This window comes from Elaeis guineensis, chromosome 8, assembly GCF_000442705.2.
Source record: "Elaeis guineensis isolate ETL-2024a chromosome 8, EG11, whole genome shotgun sequence".
Lineage (NCBI taxonomy): Eukaryota > Viridiplantae > Streptophyta > Magnoliopsida > Arecales > Arecaceae > Elaeis > Elaeis guineensis.
Window position 1 is genome coordinate 5872411 of NC_026000.2, and position 12828 is coordinate 5885238.

The following is a 12828-nucleotide window of genomic DNA, read 5'->3' on the forward strand; positions in this document are numbered from 1 at the left end:
ATTGAATGTGAATAAGCTTTGTCTGTGTATGCCTGTTTTAGCCTATCTGTCGGGTTACCTGCTTATTGGACCTTCTTAACCAATCGGTGTTAAATATATTTGTAATCGGCTTACGAAGGTTTGGGGGGTACTGTCCCAGGAAGTAGACCCTATGTAATCTGAATTGCCTCTTTTTGCCTACAAATAGAAGCGGGCAGGCCAAGGGAAGAAACGGTAGTTTGGCTGTAAGGGTTTAGGATTTCATTTTCTTTATTTTGGTAGCTTCTCCGCCTAAGATTTTGGTTTCGTTTTTCAAATTATGCTTATGCTTTGTTTTGAAAACATCGAAATTATTTTCTTTTCAAAGACTGGATCTCTCTCGTAAGTATTATGATTCCAATTTTACATTTTTAACCTTGAAGTCAACTTTAGGCTTAGACTTTGTTCTAAAATCCTTACAATCTTCGTCAGTTTTCGAGCTTATGGCCTTTTTTTGTGGTCTATGAAATTTGTAACAATTTAATATTTATATGTTGTTTTCAAAAGATTAAAATCGAAAACCATTTTTAAAATTTAAGATTTGTTTTGAAACTTTGGAATCTAAAAATCGAATTCAATTTTGGAGTTGTGAATTTTAAAATTAGTTATAAAAGCTTTTGATAGACTCGGCTTTGGAAATTATTAGATTCAATCTTGTGTCTGCATAAAGGATTATAAGTCATGGGTTTTTGAAATAGTAATTTTGGATCCTCAGGCATTTATTCACACTTAATATTCTACACATATCAGAACCTTTTTCTTGCCTGTGATTTTTGTTGAAACCATTTTAATATAGCATTAATGAATTTTGGTTAAATTTGAATACCGACACATAATTCTAAATCATATGTGGAAGAAGTTGGAATCTCGGTATTTCACATAGAGTAACATTTGCATAATCTAGTTTTCCAGAGTCTTTCATCAGCCAAACAACTTTTCAAGAAACAAATGCTGCTTGATTTATGTTCTCTATTTTGCATAGTGAAGTTGGGACATCACGATGCTTAATTAGGTTCATCAAATTGTCCAAACAGCCAGCCAAAGTATTTGGTTAACAAGCTATGTATGAAGAATATGTTTTAGCTCTCGTAATAGGCTTCCACCTAGATCTGTGATAAAGATTGTGGAATATTTACACCAAAATGGAAAAGGGGAAAAAGGATAAAGGCTTTCACCTAGATGTATGGCCGCCGAATCCTATATAGAGATTGAATCTGTCCACTCGGGCAAATATTGCCAGACTAATGGCATGTCAATGATGTAGTTTTCTGTGCAAGGAATTCTCTTTCACTGATGGTGAATCTTGTCATAGGAAGTATCTTCCAAACATCACACATTTTATATAATCTAACATGTCAGATGAGGATTGTCTTGATATAATCTAGGCCTTCGTACTTGACACGCCAATCCATCTAAGGTAGGAGCTAAAAACTATCCTGGATATGATCTCCGAATAAGGCAAATATTTTGTAATTCCTACACCGTGCAATATATTAATAATATATAATATAAATAAATAATTATTTTAATTTATATCGAAATATCTAATTTTATTTATAATTTTATCTAATTTTATAAGTATGAATTTTTTTAAAAAAAATTATATTAATATATTTTAATTTAATTTATTTTTTTATATTATTAGGGTTGAAATCGAATCGGATACGGATTAGATATTAGCATATCTATATCCATAATTATTTTATCTGACGAATACAAATACGAATGCGGATATTATCCGGATGCAAAAATTTATATCAATATTTATTTTAAATAGATATGGATACAATTCGGATACTGAAAATATAGATATAATGATGGATATATGTTGATCTAGATTGATTTTGATGATGATAAAGAATTTTGAGTATAAGTTATGTGTAATTCAAATTTAAAGAGTTTTAATAAGGATTAAATTAATTTTAGAAGGTAAGTCTAGCCTAGAAATTAATTTGAAAAAAAAATACTGAAAAATAATATTTGGCACGCCAGCTGAGTCGACTCAGTGAAAATCTGAGCCAATCCAGTTTGAGAAAGAATAAAATATAGAAAGCAGTATTTTCAGCCTGATGCCACTAAGCTGACCTAGTGAGGAACTGAGCCGATCCAATGATCGTAATAGTTAGTTTTCTATTTTACAGCTTTTTGCCCCCGTTGTTTCACAACGGCTACTTCAGTCCTTTCAATGGTTATAATACTTTCTCCAGCCTCTGTCAAACCTATTTAAAGGTAGAAAATCAAAGAAAAAGAAGGTAAGTAGATTGAAAGAATAAATCATTCAAGTTTGAGACCTTCATTGAATATTCAAGAAAAAGAGAGAAAAGAGAGAGATTTAAGCACAGATTTTAGAGGACATTCAAGAGCTATCTTCAATATTTTCTTAGCTTCAAAGGAAGAGAGAGCCAAATATCAAAGAGCAATCTTTCGACCTCTTTATCATGCTCAAAAAGAGTTTTTCTTTTTAGTTTTGTTTTATACTGAATTATATTTTTTATTTCTTTACAAGTTTCTTTTAAGGGAAAGAAACTTGAGGTTGATTGTTAGTCTGAAAAAATAATCATTGTATGGTTGTAGTTGGTGAGCCATTGTTAAAATCAACTGGATTGATGTGAGTCCGAAAATCTATCGATGTGGGGTTGATAGTAAGTTCGAAAAACTATCGATGTAGGATTATGGTCGGTGAGCCTGAAAAAATCAACTGGATTTGTTTGTGAGCTTGAAAAAATCAACTGAATTTGTTTGTGAGTCCGAAAAAATAAACACATTATAGTCAAAGAATTATAGTGAAACTTTCAAGGAGAGCTTGGAGAGTGGACGTAGGAGTGGGTTGCTTCGAACCACTATAAATTTATGTGTTTGTATTGTACTCTATTATGTTTGATTTACATGCTTTCAATACTTGCTTAGCTTAGTTTTTATTCCGCTGTTATATATTATTCTCACCACACAATTACTTAAGTTAGAAACACATAATTGTTTAGAGATTTAATTTGACTTAAATTTTTTTAAAATATCTAATTCATCCTCTCTCTTGAGTAGCCATACTTGGGCAATAATTGATATCAGAGTAGGTGCTTTGATTTTTTTTTTGATTTAAAATTATAGAGTTAAAGATCTCATGGTCCACCCATTTGATTTTTTGTTGGATGAAGGATACTCAACCATTAGACCTCTTTTTTTTCAATGGCACTAATTACGTCTATTAAAAAACTAAGATGAAAATTTTTATTCAAACATAAAATTATGATATATAGAGTATCATACTTAATGGTCCTCACACACCTACAATGATTGTCAATAATATAAGTGTGCCTAAATCTGAAAAAAATTTGAAATGCAAATGACAAAAGGATCGCTCAATTAAATGCTAAAGGTGTCAATGTTCTTTATTCTTCTTTAGATGTGCATGAGTTTAATAGAATATCAACTTGCATATTGGCTAAAGAAATTTGGAACAAATTAAAACTTATGAGGAAACAAGCGAAGTTAAGAAATCTAAAATTAACTTGCTTGTTCATAAATATGAAATATTTAAAATAAAAAAATATGAGTTTATTTTTGATATATTTTTAAAATTTACTAAAATTATTAATGTTTTGAATGGTCTGGGCAAAACCTATACAAATCATGAATTTGTTTGTAAGATTTTGAAATCTTTGTCAAAGGAATGGAAACTAAAGATGACAGTAATTCAAAAAGCTAAAGATCTCACCAAGCTATCCCTAGAAGAACTCATTGGTTCACTCATGACACATGAGTTGAGCATGGCACTAAAGAAAGAAGAAAAGGAGCCTAAGAGGAAGACCATTGCTCTCAAGTAATCGACCATTGAAGAAAGTTCAAGTGACTCTATCAAGGGTTTGGAAGATGACGAAGAAATGGTGGTGATTACAAAAAGATTTATGAGATTTATAAGAAAGAAGAAAAATTTTGAACCAAGAAGAAAAAAAGAAGAAAAGAGTCAACATAGAAAATATAGAAAGGACCACCCCGAACTGAAAAAGAGATCAAAAAAATTAAGAAGAAAAACTATATTGATTAATTGAAGTAATAGTGAGAGCTCAAATTCAGAAGAAGAGTTATTTTCAACAGAAGAAGAGACAAACATATATTTGATGGCTCACAATGAAGAGGTAAACTCAATTCAAGCCAATGATTTTATATTTAATGAATTATTTGATGCTTTCATTGATTTAATGGATGAGTTTAAAAAGTTAGGACTGAAAAATAAAGAACTTAAAAGATCCAATCCTCTTTTAGACAATGAAAAGAGTAAATTATCAACAAAAAAAAAAGATATCCTAAATGAAAAAAATACTTTAGCTAAAGAAAAGGATATACTTTTTGAATCTGAAAAATTATTAATTGAAGAAAATAAAAAATTGAAAGAAGAATCCGAAAAGTTAAAAATTTTTGTTAATGATAAAAAAAAATTATTGAAATTATTTTTGGAAGAAAATGAAAAATCAAAAAAAGAGATTGATGATTTGAAGCTCATACTTGAAAAATTTACTTATGGATCACAAAAGCTTTAAACGTTTTTGAATAATCAAAAGACTATTTTCAATAAAATAGGAATTGGATTTAATCCTTTAAGAAAAAAAAATTTATTAAGAATATGTTTACAAGAGCTTCATTTGAAAATCACTCTATTAAATGCTTTAAATGTAACCAAATTGACTACAAAATTTTCGAATGTAATTTTAAAAGAATTGGCCATACGTTAGTTAAATAAATTTGAGTTTCAAAAAGAATCATGTGCTCTAACTTCTACGGACTCAAGATAGTTTGGGTATCAAAAGTTAAAAAATAATTTTTGTAGATTGACTAAGCATCCAATTAAAAAAAAGAAGCTAATTCTTATGGATGGATGGCTTGGATTTGGGAAAATGAGTGATGATGTTTGATGAAAGCTAAACCTTCTTTACATTATACCATTATTAATTATTGATTGATTTTGATGATTTATCAATATGTGTAATGATCTTATTATACAAGTTAAATATTTTAAATATATTACTTATTTGCATACTATCTTAATATTTTATATCATGTTCTTTTGATTGTTAATCATTTAAGAAATCTAAAATAAGCTTGATTGTATAAGATTTTGTTTGAATGTAAAACTTATAAATTAGTTTTCTAATATGCTTATAAGAAACATTAAAAGTTACATATCAAAGATAAGACATATATTCATAAAAGATTATGTGCTTGATTGATGTGTATGCTATATGTGTATGTTATACTTGTTGTATTTTTGGATGATTATTTTCATTGTAAATATCTTATATAAATATTTTTAAAAATTAATTTGATGCTTACTTGAGTAAATATTATGTGTGTTTAGTATTTGTTTAGTTAATAAATTTTACTTGATTTTGAATAGTTTTGTTTGCAAAAGAAAGGAGAAGAAAATTTAGTAATTAAAGAAAATAAATTTGACATCAAAATCATGTGATAATGTGATACTTTTCATAATGTGATATCAATTTGAATATGAGATACAAAATTCAATAAGAATAAGGATTAATTTAATTATTCAAGAGTAAGGAAGAAATAAAACTAAGAAATTTGGTATATAGTAAGGAGGAGCAGATTTTGAATAAAAATTAAACTCAATTGATTATAATGTTAAGGGAGAGTTTAATGTTTTTGGATTGTTGATCTTATTGATTATTTTGTTTAAGTAATTCTTTTTGATGATGTCAAAAATAGGGAGAGATAGTGAGTATATATTTGAGCTTAAATTTGAATGAAGTATGCTTATATTGTTTAGTAGTTTCATGCTTTATAAATATATAATTTTTTTTAAAAACCCATTATATATTATTTTGCATATACTTAAAAATTTTGTCATCATCAAAAAGGGAGAGATTGTTGACACAAAGATTGATTTTGATGATGACAAAGAGTTTTGAGTATAAGTTATGTATAATTCAAATTTAAAGAGTTTTAATGAGAATTAAATCAATTTTAGAAGGTAAGTCTAGTCAACCCAAATAGTATTTGACACGCTTGACATGCCAGCAGAGTTGATCCAAATAAAAATCTGAGCCGATCGAGTCTGAGAAAGAACAAAAGACAGAAAATAATATTTTCAACATGATGCCACTGAGCCGACCTAGTTCAAGACTGAGTCAATCCAGTAAGGAACTGAGCCGACACAGTGATCCGTAATGGCTAGTTTTCTATTTTGCAGTTTTTTATCTTCATTGTCTCATAACGGCTACTTCAGCCCTTCCAATGGCTAGAATACTTTCTCCAGTCTTTGTCAAGTCTATTTAAAAGTGAAGAATCAAAGGAAAAAGAAGGCAAGTGGATTGAAAGAAGAAATCATTCAAGTTTGAGAGCTTCATTGAATATCTAAGAAAAAAAGAGAAAAGAGAGAGAGATTTAAGCACAGATTTCAGAGAGCATTTAAGAGCTATCTTTAATACCATCTTCAACATTCTCTCAGCTTCAAAGAAAGAGAAAGTGAAACATCAAAGAGCAATCCTTCAACCTCTTCATCGCACTCAAAAAGAGTTTTTATTTTTAGTTTTGTTTTGTGCTGAATTATTTTTTTTTGTTTCTTTGCAAGTTTCTTTTAAGGAAAAAAATTTGGGATTGATTGTTAGCCCAGAAAAACAATCATTGTATAGTTGTGGTTGGTGAGCCAAGGTTAAAACTAATTGGATTGATAGTGAATCCGAAAAATTATCGGTGTAGGGTTAATAATGAGTTCGAAAAACTATCGATGTAGAGTTGTGGTTGGTGAGTCCGAAAAAATCAATTGGGTTTGTTTGTGAGCTTGAAAAAAACAAACACACTGTAGTCAAAGAATTATAGTAGAATTTTTAAGGACAGCTTGGAGAGTGGACGTAGGAGCGGATTGCTCCAAACCACTATAAATTTATATATTTATGTTGTACTTTATTATATTTGATTTACATACTTTCAATACTTAGTTAGCTTAGTTTTTATTCCACTGCTATATATTGTTCTCACCGTACAATCACTTAAGTTAGAAGCACATAATTATTTAGAGCTTTAATTTGACTTAAAATTTTTTAAAATATCAAATTCACTCTCCTTAATCATATTTAAACAATAATATAATTTAGATAATTAAACTTCATAACTACAGAGTTATAAATATGATTTAATAGGTGATAATTAATTTAATAATATATTTATATAGTTATATTTTTTTAAATTAATAAATACTATATATGATTATATAAAATTTCACATGAATTTAAATATTTAAATATAAAAATAAATATTAATTAAATTTTTAAATTTTTATTTATTTTTAAAATTTAGATATGAAAAAAATTTAGATGGATAATATTTATATTATTTTCATTTATATATTTTATAAGCATAAAATTTAAGTATCTAACCTATATCCATATTTATTATACCTATAATCATATCCCCATCACATCCAAGTCACCTCATGGGCATCAACAAATTATTCCTTTCGAACAGATTGAATTGATAAACCGGTGGTGATTCGGAGAATCAGGAATGATATCGGCAGCATAAAATGCAAGTGTATCCCCGACACATGGCCTCTGTCCCGACGCCTCATCCGATTCCTCAAATTCCGGCCAGGTGAAATTGGAAAAAAAAAAAAAAAAAACGTCCATATTCTTCCCCATTTCTCCCCTTCGCTCGGCTCGCTCTCCCGCGAACTCAAGGGAAGGAGGGAGAGAGAGGGAGGGAGGATGTGCCAGAACCCTAACCGTAGCTCCAATTCGAACCCTAACCCTAGCGGGGAGGAGCAAGCTCGGATAGGCAAGAAGCAGGCCCAGGTCCAGGAGCTCGCCCGGAGGCTCGCCGACGGCGACGCCGCGGCCCGAGTCCAGGCCGCGCGGGACATCCGGAAGCTGGCCCGGGCGTCAGCCAAGGCCCGTTCAGCCTTCGCCGTCCCCGCCGTGGTCCAGCCCCTCGTCTCCATGCTCCCCGCTCCAGACCCCGAGTCCCGGGAGGCCGCCCTCCTCGCCCTCCTCAATCTCGCCGTCCGCAATGAACGGTGAGTGCTCCTTGGCTTCTCTTCATATCCTCTCCCTCTGTCATCCATCGGATTATTGGTTGTTCTTGGAAGTAATTCTTCCCTTCTTTCTTGATGAGTTTTGGTTGATTACGTTGATGTAGGTTTTTTTTTTTTTTAATTTAAATTTCTTCCCCATTGATATTGCTTTTCTTTCATAAATTTTGTAGTTCCTTTTTATTAAATTAGTTTTTGCTTGTTTTCAAGCTCCTGATATTAAGAAAGAATCTGCTAACTGAAGCAGAAGATGAATTCGTGGTAATAGGTGAAATTGTTGAATTTAGAACCTGGAAATGGTCTCATTTTTTCTTTTATTTGCATTAATTTTGCTTAATTATGTTAAAGTATGTTAATTTTGACAAACGATTGAAGCATGTTTTATTTATTTTCCGTCTTTCTTTTTCTTAAATTTTTTATGTTCAATTTTGTTCTTCACTGAGCAGAAGATGATGTCATTAGAATTTAGAAAGAACCAAAAGTGCCTTCTTTTGGATATTGACGTCATCCGTAGGGTGGGAACACAAGATTCTGGCCAGCTATATGTTACGGTTTAATGGAAAAGTAGGTCCGACATATTGCAGCAGCAGACTTGGAAATTAATTAAAAAAATACATACATACATGCAGGAATGAGAGATAGAGAGAGACCTGATTGCCATTTTAATTTATTGTTCAATTTGTTCTTCATACAGAACAGTCATCGTCTCTGATCTATAAGATATATAGGCAGATAACTTATTATGCAATTTTTTTTTTTTCATACGGAACAGTCATTCTCTCTGATCTATAAGATATATAGGCAAACAACTTATTATGCAGGACATCTAGCAACAATGATGAACAGAAAAATATAGAAAGACCTCGATAATTATATCAAATGGCCATGCCATATGTCAACATAGTGCTGTCTTTTACATTAATGACATGGCTAGTTAAGATCGGCAGTTGGTAAGTTGTTTAGGTCCTAAAAGTTATCCTAACTTAAAGAGATTTGGATGCCAAAAGACATTCCACTGCCTAACCCTTTTCCTGTGTGGTGCCCCTTTACCACTCAACACTTCCATGATTAGTTGTCCTTATCAGCTTGCATATAACAAAAGGTGTGAGTGAGATGCATGGTTGGTCATTGACTGGATGCTGAGTGAAGATTTGTTGTTTATGTTCTTATTGAAGTAGGTATTATCCATCGGCTTTTGGTGAAGTGACATAGATTATGGAAGGAGAAAGGTGAAATCATATTGATTATGTGATCTTGGACATAAATGAAAAGCTTTTGCTTGGGAAGTATATTATCTAATATAGCAATCCAGTTGCAGTTGTCATGCTGCTTATTGTATTAAACTATGACCTTCTAAAGTCTGAATTAAGGAAAACCATCAGAAGGTATGCTTTAGAACCCCAGAAGAGAACCCCTAAAACGTCAATCAACTCAGTTGGAATGAGCAAAATCACTCCCAGCTTGATAACCACATTTTCCATGTGGGGTGTCTTTTTTTGGGGCTTTTCTGAGTGTCTAAATCATTTCCTTTTGCTTTCAATGAATCCCATAAGGTTCTCATTAAGAAAAAAGTCATTTTTGAGTTGAAATAAATCAGATATGTAAAGAAAATTGTGATACCATTTTCTGAGGAAATTATTCAAACTAGATCTGGGTTTGTCAGCTGGGTATCCACCAAAAAATAGTAAATAATCTAGAAAATTCTTTGAGATGCGTGCTGGTGCACTAAAAAGAATTCCCTGTGCCAACATAATGTTGCCTTGGCAACTCAGCAGCCAACCACCACCTATGTATTGCACCAATTTCCATGAGTTGCAGTAATCCCCTTGTGTCACTTAGCATGTGGAACTTTTTCATGCACATAAAACCAGCACCGGTAAGGTAACTCAAATATTGTATGACATCTTCAATAATCTCTCATATCCCAAACAAAAAGAAGGCCTTCAAAACTTATTTTGGGTTACCTCTTAAACTATCCTAGCTTGTTAAAACAAATGATTGTTTGCTTTTGGTGTCTGTTCGGGGGGGGGGGGGGGGGGGGGGTGGTCATTTTGTTTTTTAAGCCACCACATGGAGCCCCCACCTTGCACTGCCCCCATCCCCGAAAAAGGAAAAGGAAAGGGGAAGAAAAACGCCACCTGACAAACTGGTCAAATGCTCTGGAAATACTTTTTTCTCCCTGATTTTGATGCCCTCATTAACAGAAATCCTCAGAAGACTTATATTACTATAAAAATCTTGTGTGAATTCTAGCAGTGTAAAAATTAACTTGCGCTGTCATTCTGGCACATTTATGTAGTCTTCATTTCACTGGGATTAATTTGGAGTTGTAGGCTTATAGCTGCCTTCTCTCCCTCCCCCCTAAGGTTGGTGCTGCCTCTGTGCTGCCACTCCAGTGTACCTCTTTCTGTTGTGGGATTCGCTTCTTTTGTTTTTCGTGAATGTTCTGTTATTTCCCGATGTCTGTATACATTGGTACTTTGATTCTTTATCTTGCTAACCTTCAGTTTGAAATTTAATTATAGGTTGTGAAGTCCACCTGTCTAAGAATCATTATTTCACTTTCACTATTGATATACAAATGATAAATGAAAATTATAGTTGCTTCAATCAGATTTTAATGCCTTTTTGGATGGAATATGTTGAAGAATTATTATGGTTCTGAATTCTTTTTAGGGCACCAATATTCCATTATACTGTGTTCTATATGGATGTGTCAATGCATGTCAGTAGAGTTACTGATAGATTTCGTGCAGTTAGGTCAATAATAATAGCTAGAATAGATATAATAGATCTTTCTTCCAATTTGTTCCAGAATCTATTTTCTTTTGGGGAAGTTGTGTTTGGATGGAGTACTATATTTTGTGCAGACTTTGTTCACCCATGATTTGTTTATTATCCATTGTCAATATTACTTTTAGAATAAGTAGAACTACTGTTATTGTTACTCTTATTATTTAACTATTGTTATTACTATTTTGTTATTATAAGTATTGTTATAGTTGTTGCTTCTAATAGTAGTCAGAAGATTATTGAAACAGTTGTCTTAGCTGTTGATCATTTATTATGGTCTTATAAATTGGAATTGTAAATTTTGCAGAATTATTTAAGTTTATAGCCCTTCTAAATAATTAATATCTCCATAGTCCATCCACATTGTTACTTCGTATGGTTGTGTCCGTAAAGAGCATGGCAATTGACTTTTCTTTTTGATGGAATACTTCATCTTACTAAAATTTCATTCATCCAATTTTCTGTCAGAAATAAGGATAAGATAGTGAAGAGTGGCGCTGTCCCCCATCTCATAGAACTCCTGAGATCTGAGATCAGCAGCCTAAGAGAGTTAGCTACTGCAGCAGTTCTGACGCTTTCAGCTTCACCCTCTAACAAACCAACCATTAGTTCTTCTGGTGCAGTGCCACTTCTTGTTCAGATACTCATTTCTGGAAGTATCCAAGGAAAGGTTGATGCAGTCACTGCTTTGTATAATCTCTCCACTTGTAAGGAGAGTCTGAATCTTACTCTTCCTGTGGAAGCAGTCAAACCTCTTCTGATCCTGTTAAAAGATTCCAAGAAGTACTCCAAGTTTGCTGAAAAAGCTGCTGCCCTCCTTGAAATCATCTCGAAACCTGAAGAAGGACGGACCTCGATTTCAGAATTTGATGAAGGGATTCTGACACTGGTAGAGACCATTGAAGAGGGTTCTCTGCTTAGCACAGAATATGCGGTTGGAGTGTTGCTTTCCTTGTGCAGGAGTTGTCGAGTGAGATACAGGGAGCTTATCCTAAAAGAAGGGCCTATTCCAGGGCTTCTATTGTTAACTGTGGAGGGCACAAATAAAGCCCAGGTAAGAGCTCGCGAACTTCTGGATATGCTTAGGGATGACTCCCGGCCAAAGAGAGTAGTGTCAAAAGACCTGGAGACTATTGTTTATGACATTGCTACTCGGGTAGATGGCCCTGTCAAAGCTGCAGAGACGGCAAAAAGGCTACTGCAAGATATGGTCAAACGAAACATGGAGTCAAGTATTACCAGGCTTCAGCATAGAGCGGCATCTTGCACCCCCAAAGCACCGCTGATCTGAGAGCTCTTTCCCCTTCAGCTGGTTCGCAGATTTCTCATTAGAAGAGTAGGCTTGGGTCTTTGAAGTAGGTAATGGGTTGTAACACAACCATCTGATAGAATTTGTACGTTGCCATGCCATAGTAAACGTCTTCAGTTTTGGTGTATATACATGTTATTTTGAAATATTTAGATGTGTTTATCACTGCTGATGCCCAAATTAGCCATCTGTTTTGCTAAAATCTCATATGATATGTGATTTGAAGTTGTTTATATGCCTACATAAAATCTCCTGTATAATTCAAGTCTCGTTTTGGTCTTAAGAATTGTCTTAATCCAATTAAAGGAGATCTGTTTGTTTTTCCGGAACAAAGTGGCAACACCAATATCGCCCGGTTAATTAAAGTGCCATTGATTAACTAACATGTATTGGTAAAGGTATTATTCAAACTTTTAAAGGTATTATTCTTTCATATTCATGCAACTTATTCTTTCTTATTCATATTCTAATGGCTTATTATTGTTCCATTTAGTATATGTGTGCCTCTCTCTTTCTTGTTGTTCCCATCACATGGATCTCTTTCCTATGTCCATGCTGTAAAACTGCGTGAGTGATAACATGCATATAAGTTTAGTAAGCTTTAAATTTGGAATGAATTTATCAGCGTTCAGTATTTAACATTCTTACCACTGGTATGATGTCTTTTTAA

The 12828-nt window shown here is 32.7% G+C and overlaps 1 protein-coding gene across 1 annotated transcript; it reads left to right on the forward strand.

Moving 5' to 3' along the window:
* The first annotated feature begins 7543 nt into the window (after positions 1-7543).
* On the forward strand, positions 7544-12345 carry LOC105050637 (U-box domain-containing protein 45). The gene is made up of 2 exons (XM_010930730.4): positions 7544-8041; positions 11318-12345. The coding sequence occupies exons 1-2, from the start codon at positions 7734-7736 to the stop codon at positions 12138-12140; spliced, it is 1131 nt and encodes a 376-aa protein (XP_010929032.1). The 5' UTR covers positions 7544-7733; the 3' UTR covers positions 12141-12345.
* The last annotated feature ends 483 nt before the right edge of the window (positions 12346-12828 follow it).

Coding starts and splice junctions, on each gene's coding strand:
- LOC105050637 (XM_010930730.4), top strand. CDS start 7,734: ATGTGCCAGAACCCTAACCGTAGCTCCAATTCGAACCCTAACCCTAGC. Junction 8,042..11,317: donor CTCGCCGTCCGCAATGAACG/GTGAGTGCTCCT, acceptor ATTTTCTGTCAG/AAATAAGGATAAGATAGTGA.